This window comes from Mobula birostris, chromosome 25, assembly GCF_030028105.1.
Source record: "Mobula birostris isolate sMobBir1 chromosome 25, sMobBir1.hap1, whole genome shotgun sequence".
NCBI lineage: Eukaryota > Metazoa > Chordata > Chondrichthyes > Myliobatiformes > Myliobatidae > Mobula > Mobula birostris.
Genome location: NC_092394.1, coordinates 5,421,403 through 5,446,058, shown reverse-complemented (window position 1 = coordinate 5,446,058; position 24,656 = coordinate 5,421,403). Strand labels below are relative to the sequence as shown.

The window sequence follows — 24,656 nt, the reverse complement described above, 5'->3', positions numbered from 1 at the left end:
TGAATTAGTTATCAAATATTTCTCTACTTTCTACTGTTGAATTCTGGTTAGAAAACTTACATATGTACTTCAGGTATAGACGTTTAATACCCTTATCAGTCTCTGGTGCAGTTCAAGAACATTAAGTAAATGTGCATGTTGCAGATGTTCAGGAAGTCGCTTTGCACCCTTAAAATGCTGCCAGCAACATCACATTTCTGGGGCAAGGAAACCGCCAAGCAAGTCAAAACTGAGGAAAAAGTCAGTTTATACTGCACATAGTAAAGTTAAATCAGGCACCTTAATATCAAACACAGGTGACAAAGCAAAGGAACTATCAGATTTCTGAACAGACAATGGACCAACCTATGAAACTACCACACTATTTTTCTTCTCTATTTGCACTATATATTTAATTTTTATTTATGTATGTATTTATGTATGCGGGAGGAGAGAGAAGCAGCGCACCGTGCGTGCGCGGCCCTCCAGTAAAAAATGATATCATATCCGTTAAATAGGGGCCGTGCACAATTCTGATTTGATGGAGATGGACGTGAGAGCACAGAGGAACATCTGGAAAAATTTCTGAAACACTCGTTCACTGTTGTCGTTACTGCGCAGTCGGGAATCTTTCGGAAGGAAGGCTTCAAAATCCTCGGCTTTGCCTGCTGTTGGTGACCAAGATGGAGGTTGAATTGTTCGGATAGAGATGGTATTCAGTACTGATCAGAGCACGAAGTTTTCAGATGACTCAGAGTCGGACTGTGGTCAGGTATGGCAGGGAGAGTTTTTCCTTCCTTCTCCCGTCTGCGTGAGGTGTGGGACATTTCAGAGACTTTGATCTTTTACTGTGCTCATGGACTTCTTCATCAAGTTATGGTATTGTTGCACTATTGTAACTATATGTTATAATTACGTGGTTTTGTTAGTTTTTTTGCAGTCTTGGTCTGTCCTGTGTTTTGTGATATCACACCGGAGGAAATATTGTATCATTTCTTAACGCATGCATTACTAAATGACAATAAAAGAGGACTGCGTGTCTTCATAATCTAATAATCTAATGTATGTAACCCTCTCACCACAAGCTTGTAATGAGTTAGCTAGTACTGGGAATGTAAACTAACAGTAACAATGCATGGGGAATAACCATTGGGCCATTCCCAATGAATAAACATATCTAGAGTAAATACGATTCAGGTAAACACAATAACAAAAGTCTGAATGTTCCTTTAAGGGAAAATGAGGCTATCACTTCTATGAACACTGACACACCCATGTAAATTTACTGTTCGCCGGTAAGTGAAGAGTTTAACTCACACCAGTATAAATTTAAACTGAAATTGTATTGACAAAATATTTTAAACTATACAAACAAAATAAAGGGCCTATTACATATATATATATATATTAGTGCAGAGTGTGCACCTAATCGTTGGAGCTCATTGTTACATAATCAGTCCAGTTTGTTTCACTTCATTTACTCATGGTACTGAACAATTCTGCATGAAAACACAGTCCAAGTGAAACATAAATAAATACCACGCCACATCCAAGGACAAGGCGTCAAACAGTCTCCAAGGTCATGTGATAACTAGCTAATTAAAAGTTATCTGTACATTCTCCATGAGATCACTGTCTGCATGAGGATTTTCCAACAGCAGTATCTGTCCTTCCAAATGAGTTCATATTCTTCTGCTATGTTTGTTCTGTTTCCATTTTCCTTCTTTCTCCTTCTTCCTTCAAAACTCCTGCACTCTCTCCAGAAAATGGCTACCCCCGAACCCTCCAGGATGTTCCAGGCCAAAATGTTAACAACACGAATCTTACTGGCTAATTCAACAAGCCTAACTTATCGATCATCTGAATTACTCGATTGTATAATATATAGATTGCATTTTGAGAAAATCTGCAGAAAATAAAATATCCAACTATATTAATAAAGCACGGTCTTAAACCAGGATATTACATATACATATATAATAGCATATATAATCTATATAAATTTAATTCTTATTGTAAGTTATAAGCTTTTATATGTATTGCACTGTACTGCTGTCTCAAAACAACAAATTTCACAATTTATGTTAGTGATATTAAACTTGATTCTGATATAAATGGAAAGGATCACTATAGGTCCAACAAAATATAATCTATTATTAACATATTGAAAGCTATTACATTTAAAACTAACAAATAGAATAATAAAAAACAATGAATAATGAGTAACACCTGAAATTTTCAATTCAGCAACACTGTTTTAAATTTTCTTGGGCAGTCTGTCAGAATCAAGGATGATACCACAAGGTGTTTTTTGAATGCTATTAAAACATTTTTTCACGCTCTTCATCCCTCCTTACCTTTTGTTACAATGCAGCTCATAGATGGGGGTTTTGAATTGGATGGACTTGACCATTTCACCAGTACGAAGAGAGTATAGATCTACACAGCAATATGGTGGGCTGGTGACAGAGAAAAAACACAAATAATGTCACACACATGCGAAGTAATTCAAGTTGATCCTACACTGGTAAAGTTCACCGCATGTTTTTCTTTGAATCAAAAAGCAATCTCGCAGTCTAAGTAAAGAACATAAGAGGAAGACCAAGTCAAATTCTAATAATTCCTGATACTCATCTGATCTACTAGGCTAACTACAAACCATCATTATTTGATCAAAAGAAAAAATAGATCTGGCATCTCCTTTACAATTTCAGCATGTAGCTAACCAGGTATTTTTATCCTGCATCAACTATCCCAGAGGAAAATGCTACTTTAAGCGACCAATGGCAACATCCTTCAGATGGTTCATGAAATTACTTCCTTCACTGTTTACTTCATCTTTTACTTTCAAATGGTTCTGCAACTATTTCAGGCTGTGATCTACATTTTGGTGGTGTTTTCGGGCCGATTGAGCAATCTGGTGCTTTGCTGACTCTGAGGGAGTTCAGTGAGGTTTCAGACGAAGCGTGCAGCCTTGAGGTCAAGGAGCCTAGAGCCCATGGTTAACTATTTCTTTCTCTTGCTCTCTCTCTCAGTGCTCCCTACGTTGCTCTTTCTCTCTCTCCCTCTTACTTGATGCTGCCGGGTGATAGTGCAGTAGTCTATTGATCTTGGGCAAGGTTTAATTGATGCAGTTTGTGGATTGAACTCTGTAGTTGATGTTGTGATGTGTTTCTGGCTTATGGGCACTCCTCTTTTTGTTGCTGTTTTGTGCAATTTTGATTGGCCAGACTGGTGTGGCGGCCTGCAGGTAGCCAAGAGATATGCTGCTGGATTGAACTGAACTTTCAATATCTTTGTGATTTGATGTTTTGTATTCTGTGCTATCCGCTCATTTCTATTCTTGCCTTTTGTGCAATTTTTTTTTGTGTTTTGGGGATTTGATGTTTTGCTTTGAACGGGTTCCATGGTTTCACGGTTGTCTGTGGGAAGACAAATCTCAGGGTTGTATACTGCATACAGACTTTGGTAACAAATGTACTTTGAATCCTTGAACAACTGAGCACAGGTTGAGCATCCCTTATCCAAAATTCTTAGGGCCGGAATCCAGATTTAAGACTTTTTCCGATCTGCATCTATATAATGAGATACCTTGGATATGGGACCCCAGTCTAAGCATTCCACATACAGCTTATGTGCAGCTGGTGTGAAGCTCACAGAGTGAACAGTCCACAGTCCACAGTTGGAGCGCACTCTGACATGATGGAGCACTGTTGCAGTTGGTAACCACTCAAAACCAGGTCTATTACCGAGTTCCAGTGCTGTGATTGGCTTCATATTCACCATCAATTTCAAACAGCCACCTGCTCCACAGCAACTACGAAGGGAAAGGGGTCGTTTCATATAATATTTTTAATAATTTTGTGTGTGAACCAATTACCTTCAGTTTGTCATGATAGATCTTTGCATGTTTCACAATCACCATACCGTTAAGCAGCATATGTTCACTCTGACGGTGATGAATTCACTATTTCAATACACGATCGAGATCTTCATTTTTCACTTTATGCAATGTTTTCTTATTTTTCATTAACTTCTATTCATTACATATGTGAGGTCACTCCTCAGAATTGTCTGTGGTGCGCAAAGACATGTGCATTGCCTGCGAACCTTTCCAGTATCTTTTTAACTTCCCATTTGTGACGTCAGGTCAGCATTAAAAATAAAATTGGATTTTAGATTTTGGAATTTCAGATAAGGGGTACTCAACCTGTAGTAACTTTTTTCTTTCTCCACATACCATACTGTGCAAAAGTCTTAGGTGCGTGTGTATATATCTTATATACACCCACACACACTTCTGCACAGTACAGTAGTAATTTTACGTATTGCCACCAACAAAACTACTATTGGCAAAATTGCAGATGGTAATGAGCAGGCATATAGGAGCAAGATCAATCAGCTGTCTGAGTGGTGTCGCAGCAACAACCTTGCACTCAACGTCAGTAAGACCAAGGAATTCAGGATGTTGACACCAAGCTCCCAACATATTGATGCACTTACAAAGAAGGCACGACAGCAGCTAGATTTCATTAGGAGTTTGAGGATAATTGGTATGTTACCAAAGACACTCACAAATTTCTACAGATGTACCGAGGAGAGTATTCTAACTAGCTGCATCACCATCTGGCATGGGGAGGGGAGTGGAGGGGCACTGCACAGCATTGGAAAAGCTGCAGAAAGTTGTAAACTCAGTCAGCTCCATCATGTGCACTAGACTCCCCAGTATCCAGGACATTTTCAAAAGGCGATGCCTCAAAAAGGTGGTAACCATCATTAAGGACCCCCATTACCCAGGACATGCTCTCTTCTCATTGCTACCATCAAGATGGAGGTGCACAAGCCTGAAGACACACATTCAACATTTCAGGAAAAGCTTCTTTCCCCCTGCCATCAGATTCCGGAACAGACAATAAACCCATGAACACTACCTACTTTTTTACCTCTCTTTCAGCACTAATAAATTAATTTTCTTTTTTTGTATATACTTCATATTGTCATTTATTGTTCTTATTATTATGTATTGCACTGTACTGATGCCGTAAAACAACAAATTTCATGACATATGCCAGTGATATTAAACCTGATTCTGCTACAGGTCCACAATCCCTTATCCGAAATCCTTGGGGCCAGTTACATTTCAGAATTCAGAATTTTTTGGATTTCAGAATTCTTCTTATTGGTTCCGGGAATCCCCACAGATACCAAAAAACACGTATGCTGAAGTCCCTTATTTAACCTGTCTCGGTGTGGTGGACTTTAGGACCCAGCGGAGCTCCGGACTACGCACATCCTCCCGTATACTTTAAGTCATCTCTAGATTACTTATAATACCTAATACAATGTAAATGCTATGTAAATAGTTGTTATATTGTATTGTTTAGGGAATAATGACAAGAAAAAACATTCAATAGAATAAAAATATACAGCTTCAAACAAACCAGACAAACACATGGTAAATGACTTATTGGAATAAATGTAGAACGTCACTGTCACTATAAAACTTCAGTAACTTGTCTGTTTCTTTAAATCATATACAGTGGTACTTCCAGCACCATATTCTTCAGTAAGACGCCGCACAGACACTCCACGATCAAGCTTCTGCAATAACTCCACTTTCTGTGTTATTGATAATGATAGATGCTTCCTTCTCTTTTTCTCATTGTTACCCATAGGGGTATCTGCAGCTCTTTTTGACATCTTCACAGTGAAATTAAACACAAAATCAACAGTGAACCCAAAATATCAGTGAACAGCAAATGCACGTGTAACCAGTACGAGTGCTGAGCCACAACTGACGTCTGGCGGCCTCTGCTGGTGCTGCCACGTCACACCTGAGTGACGGCAGCTGTTGGCAAGGAAAACTTCAGTTTTCAGAGCTTTTTGGATTTCAGAATTTCAGATAAAGGATTGTGGACCTGTATTACAGCTTGGGGCATCAGAGTTCGGAGTTCAATTCAGGCGTCCTCCATAAGAAGCACGTTCTTCCTTCTCATGAGTGCATAGGCTTTCTCCAGGTGCTCTGGTTTCCTCCCACAGTCCAAAGATGTATCGATAAGTAAGTTAATTAGTTATTGTAAATTGTCTAGTGATTTGGTTAGGGTTAAAATGCTGGGTTGCTACCTGTTGAGGCTTGTTGGGCTGAAAGGGCCTGTTCTGCACTGTATTTCTAAATAAAAATAAAAATTAATAAAATACAACATATCTTCCCCCGGTTATAACCAGTGTGGAAGCTGGGAGAAAATATACAAGTTAATTGCAAATGCATGGGGTATGAAATTTGCTGAAACATCTCGTTACAAAGAGGAAATGAAATAAGGACAATGAAAACAATAAAACATACTTTTAATAAAGGCTCCCAGTTAATTATGTCAATTTTAAGAAAAAGTCACATATAAATTTTTACAAAATTAGTCTGGACAAGAACAGAAAGACACAAACCAAGTCACAGCTTACCTCGCTACATATAATTCTGATTATGGTCAAAGTCACTTGAAACTGACTGAAATGTTCACACTCATCACAAATGTGCAAATAATTACGGTTGAAAAATGGGAAGTATCAAAGTGATTTAAACTAGGAAATTTAAACCAGATCGAAGTAATGTTTGGGTTCTGGCAAGAAATAGAAATGTAAGCACTAACTAATCCTCTATCTCTACTCCATTTTGAGTGAAAGAAATGCTTCCTGAATTCAGCTACAATATATCCAGCTTACATTATAAGATCACAATCCCTCATTCTTGATTCTCAATAGTGGATTCCTATACCTACTTTCCACCCATTATCTTAAAATTATCCAATCAGCCTTTATTCTTCAATACCCAAGGGTATCATGAACAAAAATATCTGATATATTTTTTTTTTAAAGTTTGTGGGAAAGAAAAAGATGCCATTCCTTGAGTTTGAGGAATAGATGAGAATTCACCAATTATTGAAAAACATATCAATCTCTTCCAATAGTCCTTGGGGCTTTTCCATTTACAGGAACGTTTCACAAGGATGCATCAGCAGCAGAGAGTGATGTGGAAGAAAAGTCATGATTATACAGTCAGTTGCCACTTTATTAGGTACACCTGCTCGTTGATGCAAATATCTAATCAGTCAATCAAATGCAGAGCAACGCAATGCATAAAAGCATACAGACATGGTCAAAAGGTTCAGTTCTTGTTCAGACCAAACATCAGAATGGGAAAGAAATGTGATCTAAGTGATGGTGACTGTGGAATGATTGTTGGTGCCTGATGGGGTGGTTTGAGTATCTCAGAAACTGCTGATCCCCTGGGGTTTTCATAAACAACAGCCTCCAGCGTTTATGGAGAATGACGCAAAGAACAAAAAAGCATCCAGTGAGCAGCAGTTCTGTGAGCAAGAGGTAAGAGGAGAATGGCTAAACTGGTTCAAGCTGACAGGAAGGCAACAATAACTCAAGTAACCACATATTCTGTGGAGGCCAAGTCATTGGGTGTATATAAGACAGAGATAGATAGGTTCTTGATTAGCCAGGGCATCAAAGGGTATGGGGTGAAAGCAGGAGAGTGGGGACGGCTGGAAGAATTGGATCAGCCCATGATTGAACAACGGAGCAGACTCGATTGGTCGAGTGGCCTACTGCTGTTTCTATATCTTATGGTCTATGGTTACAACAGTGCTGTGCAGAAGAGCATCTCAGAAGTGGGTGGGCTACCACAGCAGTAGATCACACAGGTTCCATTCCTGTACCTAATAAGGTGACCACTGAGTCTATATACACGATGGAGAATGATGGGACACAAGATGCATTTACTGATGAAATTTAAAGGTTTATCTGAAAGCAGTGCAGCAAAGGTTTGACTTTCTCAGCCCTCAGTTGCTGACTCGTGCAGAAACCCAGGGGTTCACAAACTTTTTTGCGCTATGGACCCCGACCATTATCCGAGGGGGTTCCATGGACCACAGTTTGGGAACCCCTGCAATAAAGGAAGGGCAGAGGCTAACCTCTCTGCTCACTGAAGGCAAAACAGAAGATAGCACGATACTATTACAGCAAATCTAGAGCCAACGTAAGAGCTAAATTATGAATAAAAACATAAATACCTCTTCCATATGCTTTTATCTTTTGCAGTAATAAAAAGAAATTAACACCAATTCAGAATCATCTGGAATCACTGACAGACTTCTGGATCATTGCATAAGAACATCATGGCGCCGCATAGTATCAAACTGTGAGACCCACGTTGTGTTGCACCATGATGTACCACAGTCATTTCAACTGAAACCACAGACCAATGTGTAGTCTCATTTCTGTACTGTCTCTACACCCTTTTAGGATCCTAATTCTGTCACTTTAAAAAGTAGCATCCAATATGTTCCCTTAAAGTTGCCATATAGTAAAGAGCTTTAAAATTATGGAAGTCATGTTAATTATGAATTATGGCATTACCCAAATCCTGCCAATTTAACAACTTTCAACATACTCCAAAGTAGCTACAATCTGATGCAGATCATAGATCTAATGTACATTCTACCTGTGACTTCTACATGTGGAACGCTGAGCAAGGGTTAGCTTTATTTGTCATATGTACATTGAAACATACAGTGAGATGAGTTGTTTGCATCAAATCAAATCAGCAAGGATTGTGCAGAGGGCAGCCTACAAGTGTCCACATGCTTCCGGCACCAACAAAGCATGTCCACAACTCACCATTCTGCCGTACATCTTTGGAATGTGGGAGGAAACCAGAGCACCAGGAGGAAACCCACACAGTCACAGGGAGAATGTACAAATTCCATACAGACAGCTTTGGAAATTGAACCCTGACCAGTGATTGCTGGCGCTATAAAGTGAATTCAAAGTTCAAAGTAAATTTATTATCAAAGTACATATATGTCACAATAACCAACCCTGAGATTCATTTTCTTGTGGGCATACTCAGTAAATCCAATAACAATGCAGAATCAATGACAGACTGCATCAACCAGGCAGACAACCAGTGTGCAAAAGACAATAAACTGAGCAAATACAAAAAGAAATAATAATAAATAAATAAAGAGCAAATAATGAGAACATGAGATGAAGAGACCTTGAAAGTGAGCCCATAGGTCGTGGGAACAGGTCAGTGATTGGGCTCATGAAGCTGAATGAAGTTATCACCTCTGGTTCAAGAGCCTGATGGCTGAGGGGTAATAACTGTCCCTGATCCTGGTAGTGTGAGTCCTGAGGCACCTGTACCTTCTTCCTGATGGCAGCAGTGAGAAGAGAGCATGGTCTGGATGGTTCCTGTGACGACGCTCCATGTAGATGTGCTCAGTGTTGGGGAGGGCTTAACCTGGGATGGACTGGGCTGTATCCACTACTTTCTGTAGGAATTCCCATTCTGATGTCACATCAGAATTTGTTATTTTGTATCATTAGGCCCTTGAAACAAATTAATCTTCAGAACTAATAATATGAACTACTGATAGATGGCATTAATAAGGATATTGTACAAAAGGTTCAGATAAAGAGTTATCCACATTTATAGATCCTTCAGGGGTTAAGTATGTGCATTACTACCAACAACAGACAATATCTTGGGCAAAATTAGTGGAGAGAGGAACAAGGTTAACATATCCGATGAATGACCTTGCATCAAGATCCCAATTCTCTCACTACAGACGTTGAGAATTTTCAGTGTTTTTTATGACAGATTTTCAACACTTCTAGTCCAGTAAAACTCTGTTACTCCAATACACCAAGCACTTCAGTGTATTCTGGACTAGCAGACTCATCAAGCAAGAACAAAAAACAAAAAGGCTGGAGGAACTCAATGGGTTGAATTCCTCCAGCAGTTCATGATTTTTGCTCCGGATTCCAGCATTTGCTATCTCTTGTGTTTCAAATTTTTTAAATACTGAATGTCATTTATAAAAATGCTTCAAAAGTGTAGTTTGTTTTTTTCCCAATATGTTACACAATAAAACTATATTTTTTCAGTGAGAGAGGGTAAAAAGTCCTAATGAAGGGTCTCTGCCCGAAACATCGATTGTTTATTCCTTTCCATAGATGCTGCCTGACCTGCTGAGTTTCTGCACATTTTATGTGTGTTGTTCATTTTTCCATTAAACCTGGTAGGTTTCAAAGAAATAAAAGTGAGTAAGTATCAAGGGATTGAAGGAGCCAGATCCCTATGAGACTATAACAAGTGAGGGAACTACAGTCCCCGACTGCTAGAAAAAGTGTAGGGACCAGGGCCTTGGTTTGAGGCCCAGTGCGTGGGAAGCAGGACTCTAATTGTAACAGGCAGCACAGGAACCATGCTCCAGTGTGGTAAAGCAGGTGCAGGTACAATATCTGGCGAGCTAGATGCTGAACCACCAGGATTTCCAAATAATTGGACAGCAGATTATCAGAGTTCTACTTTATTTTTCTCCCGGACAGGTGGAATAATAGGCAATCCGAATAACTGGCAACCCATCAAAATCTATCGCAACTTATTCTGTTATCAAATAAAATAAAGAATTAAAGTATTTGGGGGCATGTTCTTTCGTTTCACTACAAAACATGTAATAAGTTGCTTTCAGAGAATATTTCTACCTTTCACATGTACATGATTTAAATTATCCATTACTATTCTACTATATTTCATGAGGAGTTTGAGGAGTGGCAAGGAGTGGTGCCCCACACAGCCTTTCGAACTGCACCTTGTAGGGCATGAAAATGCCCGACGCTGGCCTCTCAGGTCTGAGTTGACATCATCATCATCATCGAGGAGATTTGGTACATCACCAAAGACCAAAAAATGTCGAAGATGTACTTTGGAGAAAATTCTGACTGGCTGCATCACCTTCTGGTACAGAGGTCAAGAACCAGGAAAAGCTGCAGAGGGTTGAAAACTCAGCCAGCTCCAACATGGGCACTAGCCTCCCTACCATCAAGGACATCTTCAAAAGGTGATGCCTCAAGAAAGCGGTATTCAGTATGAAGGATCCTCACCACAGAGGGTGTGTCCATTTCCCATTACTGCCATCAGAGAGGAGGTACACTCAATGTTTTTGGAATAGTTTCTTCTCTTCTGCCATCAATGAACCCAAGAACACTACCTCATTATTTTACTCTCTTTTTCAACTGATTTGTAATTTATAGTCATTTTTTATGTCTTTCATTGTACTGCTGCTGCAAAGCAACAAACTTCATGGCATATGTCAAGTGATAATAAACGATTCTCCTATTCTAAATTCTTTCCTATAAGAACACTTCTTATAAAAATATTAAGGTGAGAAACAGATATCTTTATCGTGAGTGAATCATATCATGATGGAAAACACTCTGGCATTGATTCCCCTGGTTCCTTGTGTCCATCTGTTCACTAATAGCTTTCAGGAAAGACATAATGGGCCTCTCAGCCACTTTATTGAAATTATCATTTAGCAGGAGCAACCACATACCGTGACTGAATTAATTTTTAAAGAAGTTACAGTTGTAAGATGGAATTTATTTACACAAAACCAATCCATGAATCTTTGGGCAGGTTCAAGTGACTGTAATGGAATGTGCGAGGAATAATTCGATGAAGCGACTCAGCCCAAAATACCAACTCTTCATTCCTCTCCATAGATATTGCCTGACCTGCTGAGTTCCTCCAGCATTTTGTGCATTGTATTTTACACCATTCTACACTGTCTCCTTAACCTCTACGCAGCAAGTACAAGCAGTTCATATAGATTTTAGTATAGTAGGGGAATTAAAGGTTATGAGGAAAAGGTAGGTAGATGGAGACGAGCCCATGGCTAGATCAGCCATCGTCTTTTTGAATGGCAGAGCAGGCTCGATAGGCCAGATGACCTACCCCACTCCTATTTCTTATGTTCTTACATTAGGAGTAAAGCACAATGATAACCTGCAGTATATATACAAGTTATTCTCATTTTTATGACAGTTGATTAAAGGATCCTCATGCAATCATCAAAACTCCACCATGAACGGTCCCAAGCCCTGCTGCGAAAGGAGGAGGGTTGAGCATGAAGCGAGCAACCTCATCTCGTAAAAAACCCAAAGCTACAGAAACGCTAACAAAAGCTCCAAAGACTTCATCCCTGGTAGGAAGGATCTTTGCCTAGAAGACATATGAAATCGTGCAGTGAAAGCGAAAGGCACAGGGCCAATCAACCTTTGGTTCAGGACAGAGGACTCTGGCAAGCTGCTGCCAGCGGTCTGTGCCCCAGTGGGGAGGATGGGCTTAAGTAAATAATTAAGTATGCAATCAACAATTTTGTGATCTGTTTCAAGGGAGTTTTAACTGGACATAAGATTAATTAGAAATGGTTTAGGCAATCTCAGTTTCAAATTTCTACTTTGCACCAAACTGAATCAGTAGATCAGTAAAGGAGCAAAAACAGATATTAAAAAATTAGTTTCAGATTTTAATAGTTCTTAGTAGGGGTAATTCTGCTTGAAGGAAACTGACTAAATTAGTTCAGCCTAACAGTTTATACCCAGCTTGATTTTTCTTTCCACTGAAGTCAAAATAAAAGTGAATTGAATTGATCCAATCATGGCAGTTTCAGGGCCAAATTACTCCTAATTTGCTTTGAAACACCACTGTGGTAGATCTGCAATAATGAGGAAACAGAGAAACTGGTGTTCTATTTCCCAAGAACTTTAAGGTCCCTGAAACTGCAGTGGCACCATCATAGTGATGTTCTCCCAATAGGACAGAATCTCTGCTTCCACCTCTAGCAACAGAAATAAAAACTTAAATAGTTTGATACAGATGACAAGACTGGACTTATGACTTACAACAAGCAAAGTCCACAGAAACCCTATATTAGGTTATTTCAAAGAAGAGATGCAGATTCCTCAGAAATCAATAATTTCTCGCTCCTTACTAGGAGAAGGTAAACCAGCTCCTTAGGTTTACACTACAGATTCATTACTGAATCACCAAGCCAGTCACAAAGATTGCCCATTAAATTTCAGTACTCCTATCTAAAAGAGTAACAGAGCAAAACTAAGGTCACAGAATAATGAGGGCACTGCTGCTAGAAATTCCCTGAAATGCTGATCTCATTAGGATCTGCTCCTTCTAAATTTCACACTCAGATCATTAATATTTGCTCCTTCACCAAGGAGGTCCGGGGCTGCTGGAAATTCCTCCACAGCCAAAACAAGTCATCCTTCATGATGTCTACTTCCCACACAATCACTGAAGGCATGGATAGAAAATTCTTATTTTACTATACCTAAGAAAGGAAATGTCACCTTGAATTTGAAATGTAATTTCCCTAATAAGCCAAAAAGAGAATCTTATCCTAAGAATTCTTTCTTTAGTTTCTGTACTGTCCCCTGATGAACCATTCACAGAGTCATAGAGTACTACAGCAGAGAGCTAGTCTGTGCCCAACTATTACTCATCTGGCTGGAAATGTTCAAATTGAGTACTCTTAAATTTTAATAAAAATCTAACAAAACATTTGCGCAACTTCGGTTGTTTTTAACTCAATCATTGTACAATAATAAACACAAGCGATTCTACGGACGCTGGAAATCCAGACTAACACACACAAAGTGCTGTAGGAGCTCAGCCGGTCAGGCTACATCTATGGAAAAGAGTGAAGAGTCAACTTTTCGGGTCAAGACCCCTCATACAATAATGTTGACTTAACCAGGATACAACACTGAGCACAGAACAACATGTTCATTTTTCAACAAGTCAACAGCAGTTATTCAGATGTTACGTTTGGCAAAGAATTCCACTGGTGGATAAACCACTGCAATTTTACCAGATTTTAGATATGGTTTAAGTTTTTCAATTAGCTACAGCTCCGAGTAGAAGATTTCAAAAGCCAAATTATTTGGTGTTGGATGCAACAATTACGAAGCCATTACCTTGATGGGTAAGCCACTAGAAGAGTCTTGACGGTAAAGGAATGTTTTGCCTTGTAGCCCATCAGTGACTAAATTGCTCATTGCTGAGTGACAGCATCATCTTCCTTGGCTATTTTAACTGACACTGCAATTCTCCACACTTCACAACAAACAGTTCAGAACCAAAGCCTGAATTAGGAACATGTTTTATGCCACGCATTTTTCTAGAGGGTCGAAATGCCAGCACGCACCCAACTTTCCAAACATTACTATAATTGTAACAACAGTTCCACTGTGATCTTAGAATCTTCGAACATCTTCGATTACAACTCTGAGACATTAGCCAATAAAGCAGTTGAATAAAATACTTCCTCTCGTCTATCTGTAAATCCAAAGTAACAGCAGGCATGTCCAAAGTATTGATAACTAATTCTAACATTATGTCACATCAATAAGAGCAATTGAACACAAAAAGCCACTAGCTGCTACTCAAGATCTTGGGTTGGGAGATTCTTAGGAGATTAAGAAGGTTTGGGTTGTCACCAAACACTCGAACAAACTTCTACCAGTGTACTATTTAACCTGCCCTGACTGGTTGCATCTTGGTTTGGTACGGTAATTTGAACATGCAGGAACGTAAGAAGCTGTAGTGAGTAGTGAACTCGGCCCAATACATCATTGACACATCCCTCCCCACCACTGGTAGTATCTTCATGAGGTGTTGCCCGAGAAGACAACATCCACCATCAACCATCAGGTCATGCCATCTTCTCACAGCTACCATCGGGCAGGAGTCACAGAAGCCTCAAGTCCAACCCCACCAAAAAGGTTACTAGGATCCAGCTAAAACTAATTAGCTAAACTATTCAGCTGCAGAGTATAATTTAAAAAGCTGATTAATTTTGTGGTATACAATTTGATCTGGTTAAAGTTTCCAACACCCCTTTTTATTTCAGATCTTCAGCAGCCGTTTTTCTTTTTGCTTTCTAATTTAAAGGTCCAACCTCTCTGCAAACATGTTGGCTGCCTAACCACATTTAAAAATTGAACCAAATTTATAGAAAAACATAGAAACATAGAAAATAGGTGCAGGAGTAGGCCATTCGGCCCTTCGAGCCTGCACCGCCATTCGGTATGATCATGGCTGATCATCCAACTCAGAACCCTGTACCAGCCTTCTCTCCATACCTCCCTCCCCGATCCCTTTAGCCACAAGGGCCATATCTAACTCCCTCTTAAATATAGCCAATGAACTGGCCTCAACTGTTTCCTGTGGCAGAGAATTCCACAGATTCACCACTCTCTGTGTGAAGAAGTTTTTCCTCATCTCAGTCATAAAAGGCTTCCCCTTTATCCTCAAACTGTGACCCCTCGTTCTGGACTTCCCCAACATCGGGAACAATCTTCCTGCATCTAGCCTGTCCAATCCCTTAGAATTTTATACGTTTCAATAAGATCCCCTCTCAATCTTCTAAATTCCAACGAGTATAAGCCTAGTCGATCCAGTCTTTCATCATATGAAAGTCCCGCCATCCCAGGAATCAATCTGGTGAACCTTCTTTGTACTCCCTCTATGGCAAGGATGTCTTTCCTCAGATTAGGGGACCAAAACTGCACACAATAATCCAGGTGTGGTCTCACCAAGGCCTTGTACAACTGCAGTAGTACCTCCCTGCTCCTGTACTCGAATCCTCTTGCTATAAATGCCAGCATACCATTCGCCTTTTTCACCGCCTGCTGTACCTGCATGAGCACTTTCAATGACTGGTGTACAATGACACCCAGGTCTCGTTGCACCTCCCCTTTTCCTAATCAGCCACCATTCAGATAATAATCTGTTTTCCTGTTTTTGCCACCAAAGTGGATAACTTCACATTGATCCACATTAAATTGCATCTGCAATGAATTTGCCCACTCACCTAACCTATCCAAGTCACCCTGCATCCTCTTAGCATCCTCCTCACGGCTAACACTCAATTAACATTACCCTCAGAGTGAACAAGGCAAATAATAAGTGAGAGAGGAAGGTAGAAATTCTATTTCAGTGATTCTAGTTTTATTGAAAATGTTGCACAAATCTATATAAAAATATTGCATAAACCTGTTTAAAGATATTGCACAAGTAAGTGTGCAAATCACTACAACTGGGTTCACTACTGGTCAGGTTAAACAATCTCTTGAAGAGCAGTGGTCAAAAAACTGCTTCTGGTCTGAGAGAAATTAAAATCCTATTTACAGGAAGTACTTTGTTGATTAAAAAAAGAGGTCTATATTTTAAAAAAAGAAATGGTTCACATGCTGTTCACTTGAATTGGGCTGCTACACTCACTGATATGTTCCCACATCTAGGTAGTTGTCATTATGGGACAGAGTGAAGAACCACGATAGTGTAAATGTTTTTGTAGCATTGTACAGTCACAGCAGGAGATTCTGAAAACTTTTGATGCTGTGTTTCCCGGTTCTATCAATTGAAGCTCTTAAAGCCTCAAACTGCCAACATTTCGTTGCAGCTAGAAATGTTTCTTAAAGGTGAATAAAGTGATCATGGTTCACAACATTCCTTCTCCAGGCTACATCCAAACACCAAAGGTAAAGGGCTTAAGTGAGATAGGTGACTTAACTCAAATACCTCCTTAACACATGAAAATTATAATTACACTCTGGACATTTCCGTTCATTTGAAAAACAAATCAGCAACTCTAAACTTTAAATCTTACATAACCTACACTTGATAGGAAATGTTTGATCTATTAAAGTGCTATGATGAAAAAGTTGAATTATTTAAAAGCTAAACTGACTGTAAAGGTCATGTCTCTCTGATTAATCATAGTTATTACAGCAAAGGACAAAGAGAAATTCGTACAGATGCAAACAATTAATCTATTTTTGTAGGCAACAAGTAAGGTGGGTGGTAACTGAGAAGTTTTATAAAAAAAAACCTGTCACAATATTCCACATTTTTGTCCGGCCTCAACAAACGCTCCCCACATGAGAAGCTTTCCAAGGCCTGAAGGGCTACTTTGATTCAAGAGCACTGCAGGCATTAGTAGGAGCGTAATTAGGGTAAAAAGTTCAACCGCAGCTCCACGTCTAAAGCTGTGCCAGAAATTAACTTCCCCTCATTCACTGTAGTGTACTGTATTGAACTGAACTGAACCTTCCCTTAGAGCCCATATTAAAAACACATTTTGGCTTTTATGGGGCTGTTTCCTATTCAAATTAATTATTATGCCACTTTCTGGATGTAATTTCTAGGAACTGAGGCACTACAAGCTCATCTTTATCTTCCGTGGTATTGACAAGTAGCAATGAAAATGCATTGTGGACTCGGATGCCTGAGATATAAATCACTATAAACTTCAACTGGCAGAAGTCAACTAAAACAAAGGGAGCAAAAGTAATGCAACAGGAACTGTGGCATTACAGAAGGGCTGAGTCAGACTCCTATTTCTGTTGCAGATTTGGCTTGGGCTCTGCCATGCTGGCCTTTGATTGTACTTCTTGTTAAAAAAAAAGATATTCAATCCTTTGACTACAGATGCCTTCTGCACCGTTCCACTTCTGAGAGTAAGTGATTCTTCAGTCACTAGGATCTTGTTCTACCAATCCAGGAAGTTGCCTTATGAAGGAACTTCTGAACTATACAGCTAAAAACTGTTAGAGAGAAGCAAAACGACAACATGGCACAAACTGCAAAAACTATTGTATTTAAAATTGAAACAGACAATGTCACTTTAGTTTTGCATAACCAAATAAAATGGATAACAGGGCCAATGCTTATACTTAAATGCCATCTAGGACCTCAGGAAGTAACAACTAAATGCTCTAATCTATAATGGATTTGTACAATTTGTCTTCTTTTGCACATTGCATGTTTGTCAGTCTGTTTTTATGCTTAGATTTTTCATAAATTCTATTGTATTTCCTTATGTTCCTGCAAATGCTTGCAAGAAAATGAACCTCAAGGTGACATATAGGTACTTTGATAAGGATCCTCAATCAGCTTCTATAGCCACCTGGGGACCCGCCAATAGACAACCCCTTAGGACAGGAGTTCCCAACTTTTTTTATGCCAGAGGTACAAAATTAAAACTTAATCAGTTATATTATGTCATATCTTTGCCTTTCTGAATTTCATATTACTTAGTGTTTTAAATCTTTCTTAATCATATGGTTGTCACTTAACTCCCTAACTACATTGTACATCTGTCTAAAGCACTGTGAACTATGCAAATCATTTAACAGTTTCCACAGAATTAGCTAAGGATAATTAAACCTCAATAAAGTTAGAGCTAAATATGACTCCTATACCTTACATTAGTACTGATCATTTGATTGGATCCTATAGCATTCAAGAACAATGGTCTCTTCAGGTGTTCTGCCTTTTCATTTTCAATGAAAAATATCTCCATTTCCCTCTAATTATATATCCCTGTCCTCAAGGCACAGACTATCTTGCCAAAGGAAAGAGTTTTATCCCTATCTATGTCTAAACCGTCCATAATTCTGGCATTTCAGTCAAATCATATACTAGCAGATGCATTCTTTATTGTTTTTGCAGATCAGAACTGCTTCATTGTGAGATCCATTCTAATAAATCTCTTCTTATATGATTCTATCATTGCAAGGCCTTGTTGTCTCTCCTGAAGTATAAGGTCTAGAATTGGACCCAGTACTGTAACTAAACCTTAATAAAGGCACATAGACGTTTTGCATAACTTCCTTGCCTCTTTACACAATGCTTCTATTTATAAAATCAACATCTTTTATGCTTTTGTAACAATCATATCAATTTACCATGCTGCATTCAATTACCCAAGTACATACCCTTGAGAATTGAAATAATATATCAGCTGTGTAAATTAATATCAAAGTAATGGTGAAAAAAATCACATTGCAATAATAGCACTGGGTAAAATTTCTTCATGTTGGAAAATATATCAGGACATTAGAATTTAGGCTAAATGCTCAAATGAAATCTGTGAACCTTTGCCTTTATTTTTAAATAAAACATTAAACTTTGTTTGTTTTCTTAGCAGACTCTGCAATATCATGTGCTTCAGATTTCTTTTCGATTCATTCTCAAGATCAGTTTTTCTTACCCATCCCTAAAAGCCCTAGAGAAGATGCAAACCCTAATGCATGCTTGCACTGTACTATTGTAGGGATTTCTAGGATTTAGACCCAGTGACAAAGACTGATCAGTGTTACAATTCCAAATCCAGATGGTGTGCAGCTTGGAGGGGAACTTGCAAGTATCAGTGTTCTGATCCACCTGCTGCCTCTGTGATAGAAGTCATGCAAGTTGCTGTCAAAAGATTGCAGTGGATTTTATAGGTTGTACACACTGAATCCAATGTGCACTTGTGGAATAGGGAGTGAATATTTAGGATGGTTGATGGGACGTCAATGAACTCAGCTGCTTCATCCTTGAGGGTACTGACATTCTGCGAAATGCTGGTTCTGTACTCATCCAAGTGGAGAGCTTCTTTCACACACCTGACTTGTGCCCTATAAATGGTGCATGATCTTGGGATGGCAGAAGCTGAGAAACTCACCAAAGATATCCAGCCTCCGATCTGTTCTTGCAACCACTGTACTTATATAGTTGGTGGTGTTAAATTTTTGTTCAATGGTCGCCCCTGAGATAGAAACAGTGGGGGATCTCAGTGAATGTCAATGGCAAATGGTTAGACACTCACTTGTTGGAAATAGTCACTGGTTGGTACTTATACGGTGCAATAGTTATCTGGTATCTGCTGTCCCAGTCCTGCTATAGGCTTGGGCTGCTTCACATGCTGAGGAGCTACAAATGGAAATATACATTGTGCAATCATCAACAAACCTCTCAACTTCTGGCCTTATGATGGAAGGAAGGTTAGTGATGAGGTAGCTGAGGATGGCTATGTCTAGGATACTGTCATGAGGAACTCCTGCAGTGAAGTCCTGGGACATGGACATCGACCCTGACACAAAGCTTTTTAGACCCATAGTTTGTAATTTCTCAACTCAACATCTTTAGAATGTGCTAATGAGTACAATATGAGATTCAGGGTGAATCTTTTCAGCCAGAGAGATGTAAGCCTGTAGAACTTGCAGCCACAAAATGTAGTTCAGATTAAATTCACTGAAGAACTTAAAGGAAAGAACAAGTAAGCACAGGAGAAAGAAAGGGAGTAGAAGGGCAGGCTGCTGGGGTGAACTTGCAGCTTCTGCTAACCTTGCACCTTAGCATGCATCTTTCAGCATTAAAAACAAGAAATTCTGCAGATAATGGAAATTCAAAGTAATAAACACAAAATGTTGGAGAAACTATCAGGTCAGACAGCATCCATGCGAGGAATAAACAGTCGACGTTTCAGATCAAGACCCTTCATAAGGACTGGCATCCTGATCAGACATCTTCCAGCCCTTGGACCTCTGAACTTCAGTGTATTTTCCCCATACCTATGTACCCGTTCTCCTATTCTTCATTGCTCTGTTAGCACCAAAGGCCTCAACTTGATGCTTTCTTTGTCTCATTTTAAAAGTAACCTAATTTTACCAGTTCAGTAACCTCTGCTATTGTTTTTCACTTTTCACTCCTCCATTGTGTGAAGCTAGGAAAGATTACTTATTCCAAAGATCCTAACAAAATATCTCTGTCATGGATTTAATCCCGGATCCTTTCCTATTCTGATGAAAGATCTTGGACCAGAACCATCAATGTGGTTTCTCTTTCCACAGGTGCTCCCTGACCTGCTGACTGCGTCCAGCATCATCTGTTCTTACTTCTGCACTTTATGTGGTGACATCCAGTAAGATGGTGGTGCACTCAACTTCTACAAAAGTGATATTGTCTTTTTGAAAAGGGATTTTTTTACAATTTCAAGAACTTACAGTACTGCAGGTCAGCAAGATGCTCATCAGCAGACAAACTGAAGGAGCTAGACATGGTGTAGATAGTGGTGCTGCCTCAGTGTTGGTGCACAAAGAAGCTCTGCAGTCTAACAGCGAGTGATTGACTCAGTCACTTTTCTTGCGATCGCAAGATCCTGTTGGACAACGGTGGTGTGGAATGCTACAAGTCCAATTCATTGGTTTATTGGCAGATGGTGAGGGAGTAGCATGGCCTCGGTCGTAGCAAGGACTATGCCTCATGCTGCAGTGTTGCCTGTTTGCAGCCACCCAGGGAGAGGTGTCAGAGTCGGGCACTCCACCGGAGTGCTGGAGGTGGTGTGAAGCGGCATCCCTACTGGAGTCAGTGCTGTTCCCCCAGTCTTCACCCAGCAGAAGACAAACTGTATTGTTTTTGACTACAGACTGCTGCAACATTCATGGACTCAGGGACCTGGGCAAGATTTTTTTTACTGCTATCTTTTATGTGCTTGCTATCCTATATGTGCCTTGTGCTGTGCATGTCTGTTGGTAATGTTTTGCACCTTTGCCCCAGAGTAATGCTATTTCATTCAGCTGTATCCATGTGTTTTCACGTACGGCTGAATGACAATTAAACTTATCCAAATCAACATTCCACACCTATTGGAGACTGGATGCACCATCAGAAATGTCATTCTATGGATGTATCTTTAAACATTCAAATAAAAATCCTACGGTGTTCCTGGTGTTTCAGAAAGCATTCCTACCTCAACCAACACCCCAGAAATGGATTAATGTCATCTGAATCTGATAACACTGGGAGAATGCTGAACACAACATAGTTATTGTATTTACACCTAAAGCACTTTGAAACATTTTCAAAAGGCTAAAAGAGATAATTCAAGCAACACACATCAAAGTTGCTGGTGAACGCAGCAGGCCAGGCAGCATCTCTAGGAAGAGGTACAGTCGACGTTTCAGGCCGAGACCCTTCGTCAAGGAAGAGTGAGTAAGGGATTTGAAAGTTGGAGGGGGAGGGGGAGATCCAAAATGATAGGAGAAGACAGGAGGGGGAGGGATGGAGCCAAGAGCTGGACAGGTGATAGGCAAAAGGGGATACAAGAGGATCATGGGACAGGAGGTCTGGGAAGAAAGACAAGGGGGGGGGACCCAGAGGATGGGCAAGAGGTATATTCAGAGGGACAGAGGGAGAAAAAGGAGAGTGAGAGAAAGAATGTGTGCATAAAAATGAGTAACAGATGGGGTACGAGGGGGAGGTGGGGCCTTAGCGGAAGTTAGAGAAGTCCATGTTCATGCCATCAGGTTGGAGGCTACCCAGACGGCATATAAGGTGTTGTTCCTCTAACCTGAGTGTGGCTTCATCTTTACAGTAGAGGAGGCCGTGGATAGACATGTCAGAATGGGAATGGGATGTGGAATTAAAATGTGTGGCCACTGGGAGACCCTGCTTTCTCTGGCGGACAGAGTGTAGATGTTCAGCAAAGCGGTCTCCCAGTCTGCGTCGGGTCTCGCCAATATATAAAAGGCCACATCGGGAGCACCGGACGCAATATATCACCCCAGTCGACTCACAGGTGAAGTGTTGCCTCACCTGGAAGGACTGTTTGGGGCCCTGAATGGTGGTAAGGGAGGAAGTGTAAGGGCATGTGTAGCACTTGTTCCACTTACACGGATAAGTGCCAGGAGGGAGATCAGTGGGGAGGGATGGGGGGGACGAATGGACAAGGGAATTGCGTAGGGAGCAATCCCTGCGGAATGCAGGGGGGGGAGGGAAAGATGTGCTTAGTGGTGGGATCTCGTTGGAGCTGGCGGAAGTTACGGAGAATAATATGTTGGACCCGGAGGCTGGTGGGGTGGTAGGTGAGGACCAGGGGAACCCTATTCCTAGTGGGGTGGCGGGAGGATGGAGTGAGAGCAGATATACGTGAAATGGGGGAGATGCGTTTAAGAGCAGAGTTGATAGTGGAGGAAGGGAAGCCCCTTTCTTTAAAAAAGGAAGACATCTCCCTCATCCTAGAATGAAAAGCTTCATCCTGAGAGCAGATGCAGCGGAGACGGAAGAATTGCGAGAAGGGGATGGCGTTTTTGCAAGAGGCAGGGTGAGAAGAGGAATAGTCCAGATAGCTGTGAGAGTCAGTAGGCTTATAGTAGACATCAGTGGATAAGCTGTCTCCAGAGACAGAGACAGAAAGATCTAGAAATAATTCAGTATGTTTTCTTTTTATTCTTAAAAATATAGACTACATGTACAAACTGTATCCACAATTTCACACTACTGCCAGTGAGATAGTGGCCACCTTATTAGGTAACACTGCTTATTAATGCAAATTTCTAATCAACCAATCATGTGGCTGTAACTCAATGCATAAAAGCACACAGACGTGGTTAAGAGGTTCAGACTTTGTTCAGATGAAATAAATGAATTGGGAAAAAAACGTAATCTAAGTGCCTTTGACCATGGAATGGTCAAAGATGGAGTGCCAGGTGGGGTGGTTTCAGTACCTCAGAACTGCTAATCCCCTGGGATTTTTACACACAACAGTCTCCATATTTTATAGAGAATGGTGCAAAAAAACAAAAAAAAAAATCCAGTGAGTAGTAGTTCTACCTTGTTAATGAGAGCAGTCAGAGGAGAAAGGCCAGACTGGTTCAAGCTGACAGGAAGGAGACAATAACTCAAATAACCACACTTTACAACAGTGGTGTGCAGAAGTGTATCTCTGCATGCAGAACAAGTTGAATCTTGAAGTAGATGGCTACAGCAGCAACAGACTCACAAACATACACTCATTTGGCCCCTTTTTATAGGTACAGGGGGTCTGGCTCAGCACCCGAATCAATTCTCTGGTCCTAGATTCCCCCAGTACTCGAAACATTCTCTCTACATCCACTCTATCTATAAAATTTTGTAAATTGAATCAATTTCACTTTCAATCAATGTAAGCATCTCTATATATGAGATGGGGCAAGCAATTAACTCAACATCTCACAAACAGCAATGAAATAAGTGAACAGCCATTCTGTTTTAGTAACATTGGCCAGGACTATTTGCATTAGGTTGACATGGTTTACTTCATTACCCAGAGTTACGAATGAACACTATAGAATTATCAAGAAAGGATTCTTCCTAAAATTACAAGGAATTATCCTCAAGTACTTCAGCAGTTATGTCCTGAGGATGCTATGAATGGTCTTTGACAACCATAACCATGATTTGGTACGCCCAGCATTATTCCAGCCACAGAACAGTTTTCCTTTGATCACAATTCTGCTAGAATTCCTTTCATCTAAAATTGGTCAAGTACCTTGATGATGAGAAAAATAACTCAGCTCCCTAAAAGCACATTTTTCTCTGTGTGGTTATAGCAATGCTAATAGTCTGCAGGATTCAGTATAAACAGCACTTTCTCCCAAAGTATATAATTTGTTATCACTGTTTGTAATTCTGACAGTTTATGCAACATAATTGCCAAAAAAAGATGTTTTTATAGTTTAGCTTTATTCATTGCATGTACATCAAAACATAGAGCAAAGTGGATTGTTTTGCATCAACAACCAACACAGTCCGAGGACGTGCTGGAGACAGCCTGCAAGCGGTACCAACATAGCATGCCCAAAACTCACTAGCCCTATCCATGCATCTTTAGAATGTGGGAGGAAACCAGAGCACCCTGATGCAGTTACAGGGAGAATGTACAAAGATAACTCCAAGTGACGGAATTGAACCTGAATCACTGGCATTGTAATGGTGTTATGTTAACCACTACGCTACAGTGCCTCAATTATGAAACTGCAAGCAAGCTTAATCAAAGTTCAGCATTACTTTGCACAGTACAATAATATACACAAAAAAAAACTTTGTATTAAAATGAGTTATATACTGTGGATTTAAACATGGTATCTGCACTGTGTATAAATCTAACATTCGTACCAGCACAAGATCAGCACACCAGTAGAAGGTCAGATTCCCAATG

The 24,656-nt window shown here is 40.0% G+C and overlaps 1 protein-coding gene across 3 annotated transcripts in view; it reads right to left on the bottom strand.

Annotated features, from left to right (window-relative positions):
- The window catches only part of bcas3 (BCAS3 microtubule associated cell migration factor), a 975,956-nt gene that overhangs the window by 812,963 nt on the left and 138,337 nt on the right, over nt 1-24,656 (bottom strand). For all 3 annotated transcript variants that reach the window (XM_072243678.1, XM_072243680.1, XM_072243679.1), the window contains exon 8: nt 2,337-2,438. In XM_072243678.1, coding sequence (XP_072099779.1) covers nt 2,337-2,438 — 102 coding nt within the window. The remainder of the gene's footprint in view (nt 1-2,336; nt 2,439-24,656) is intronic.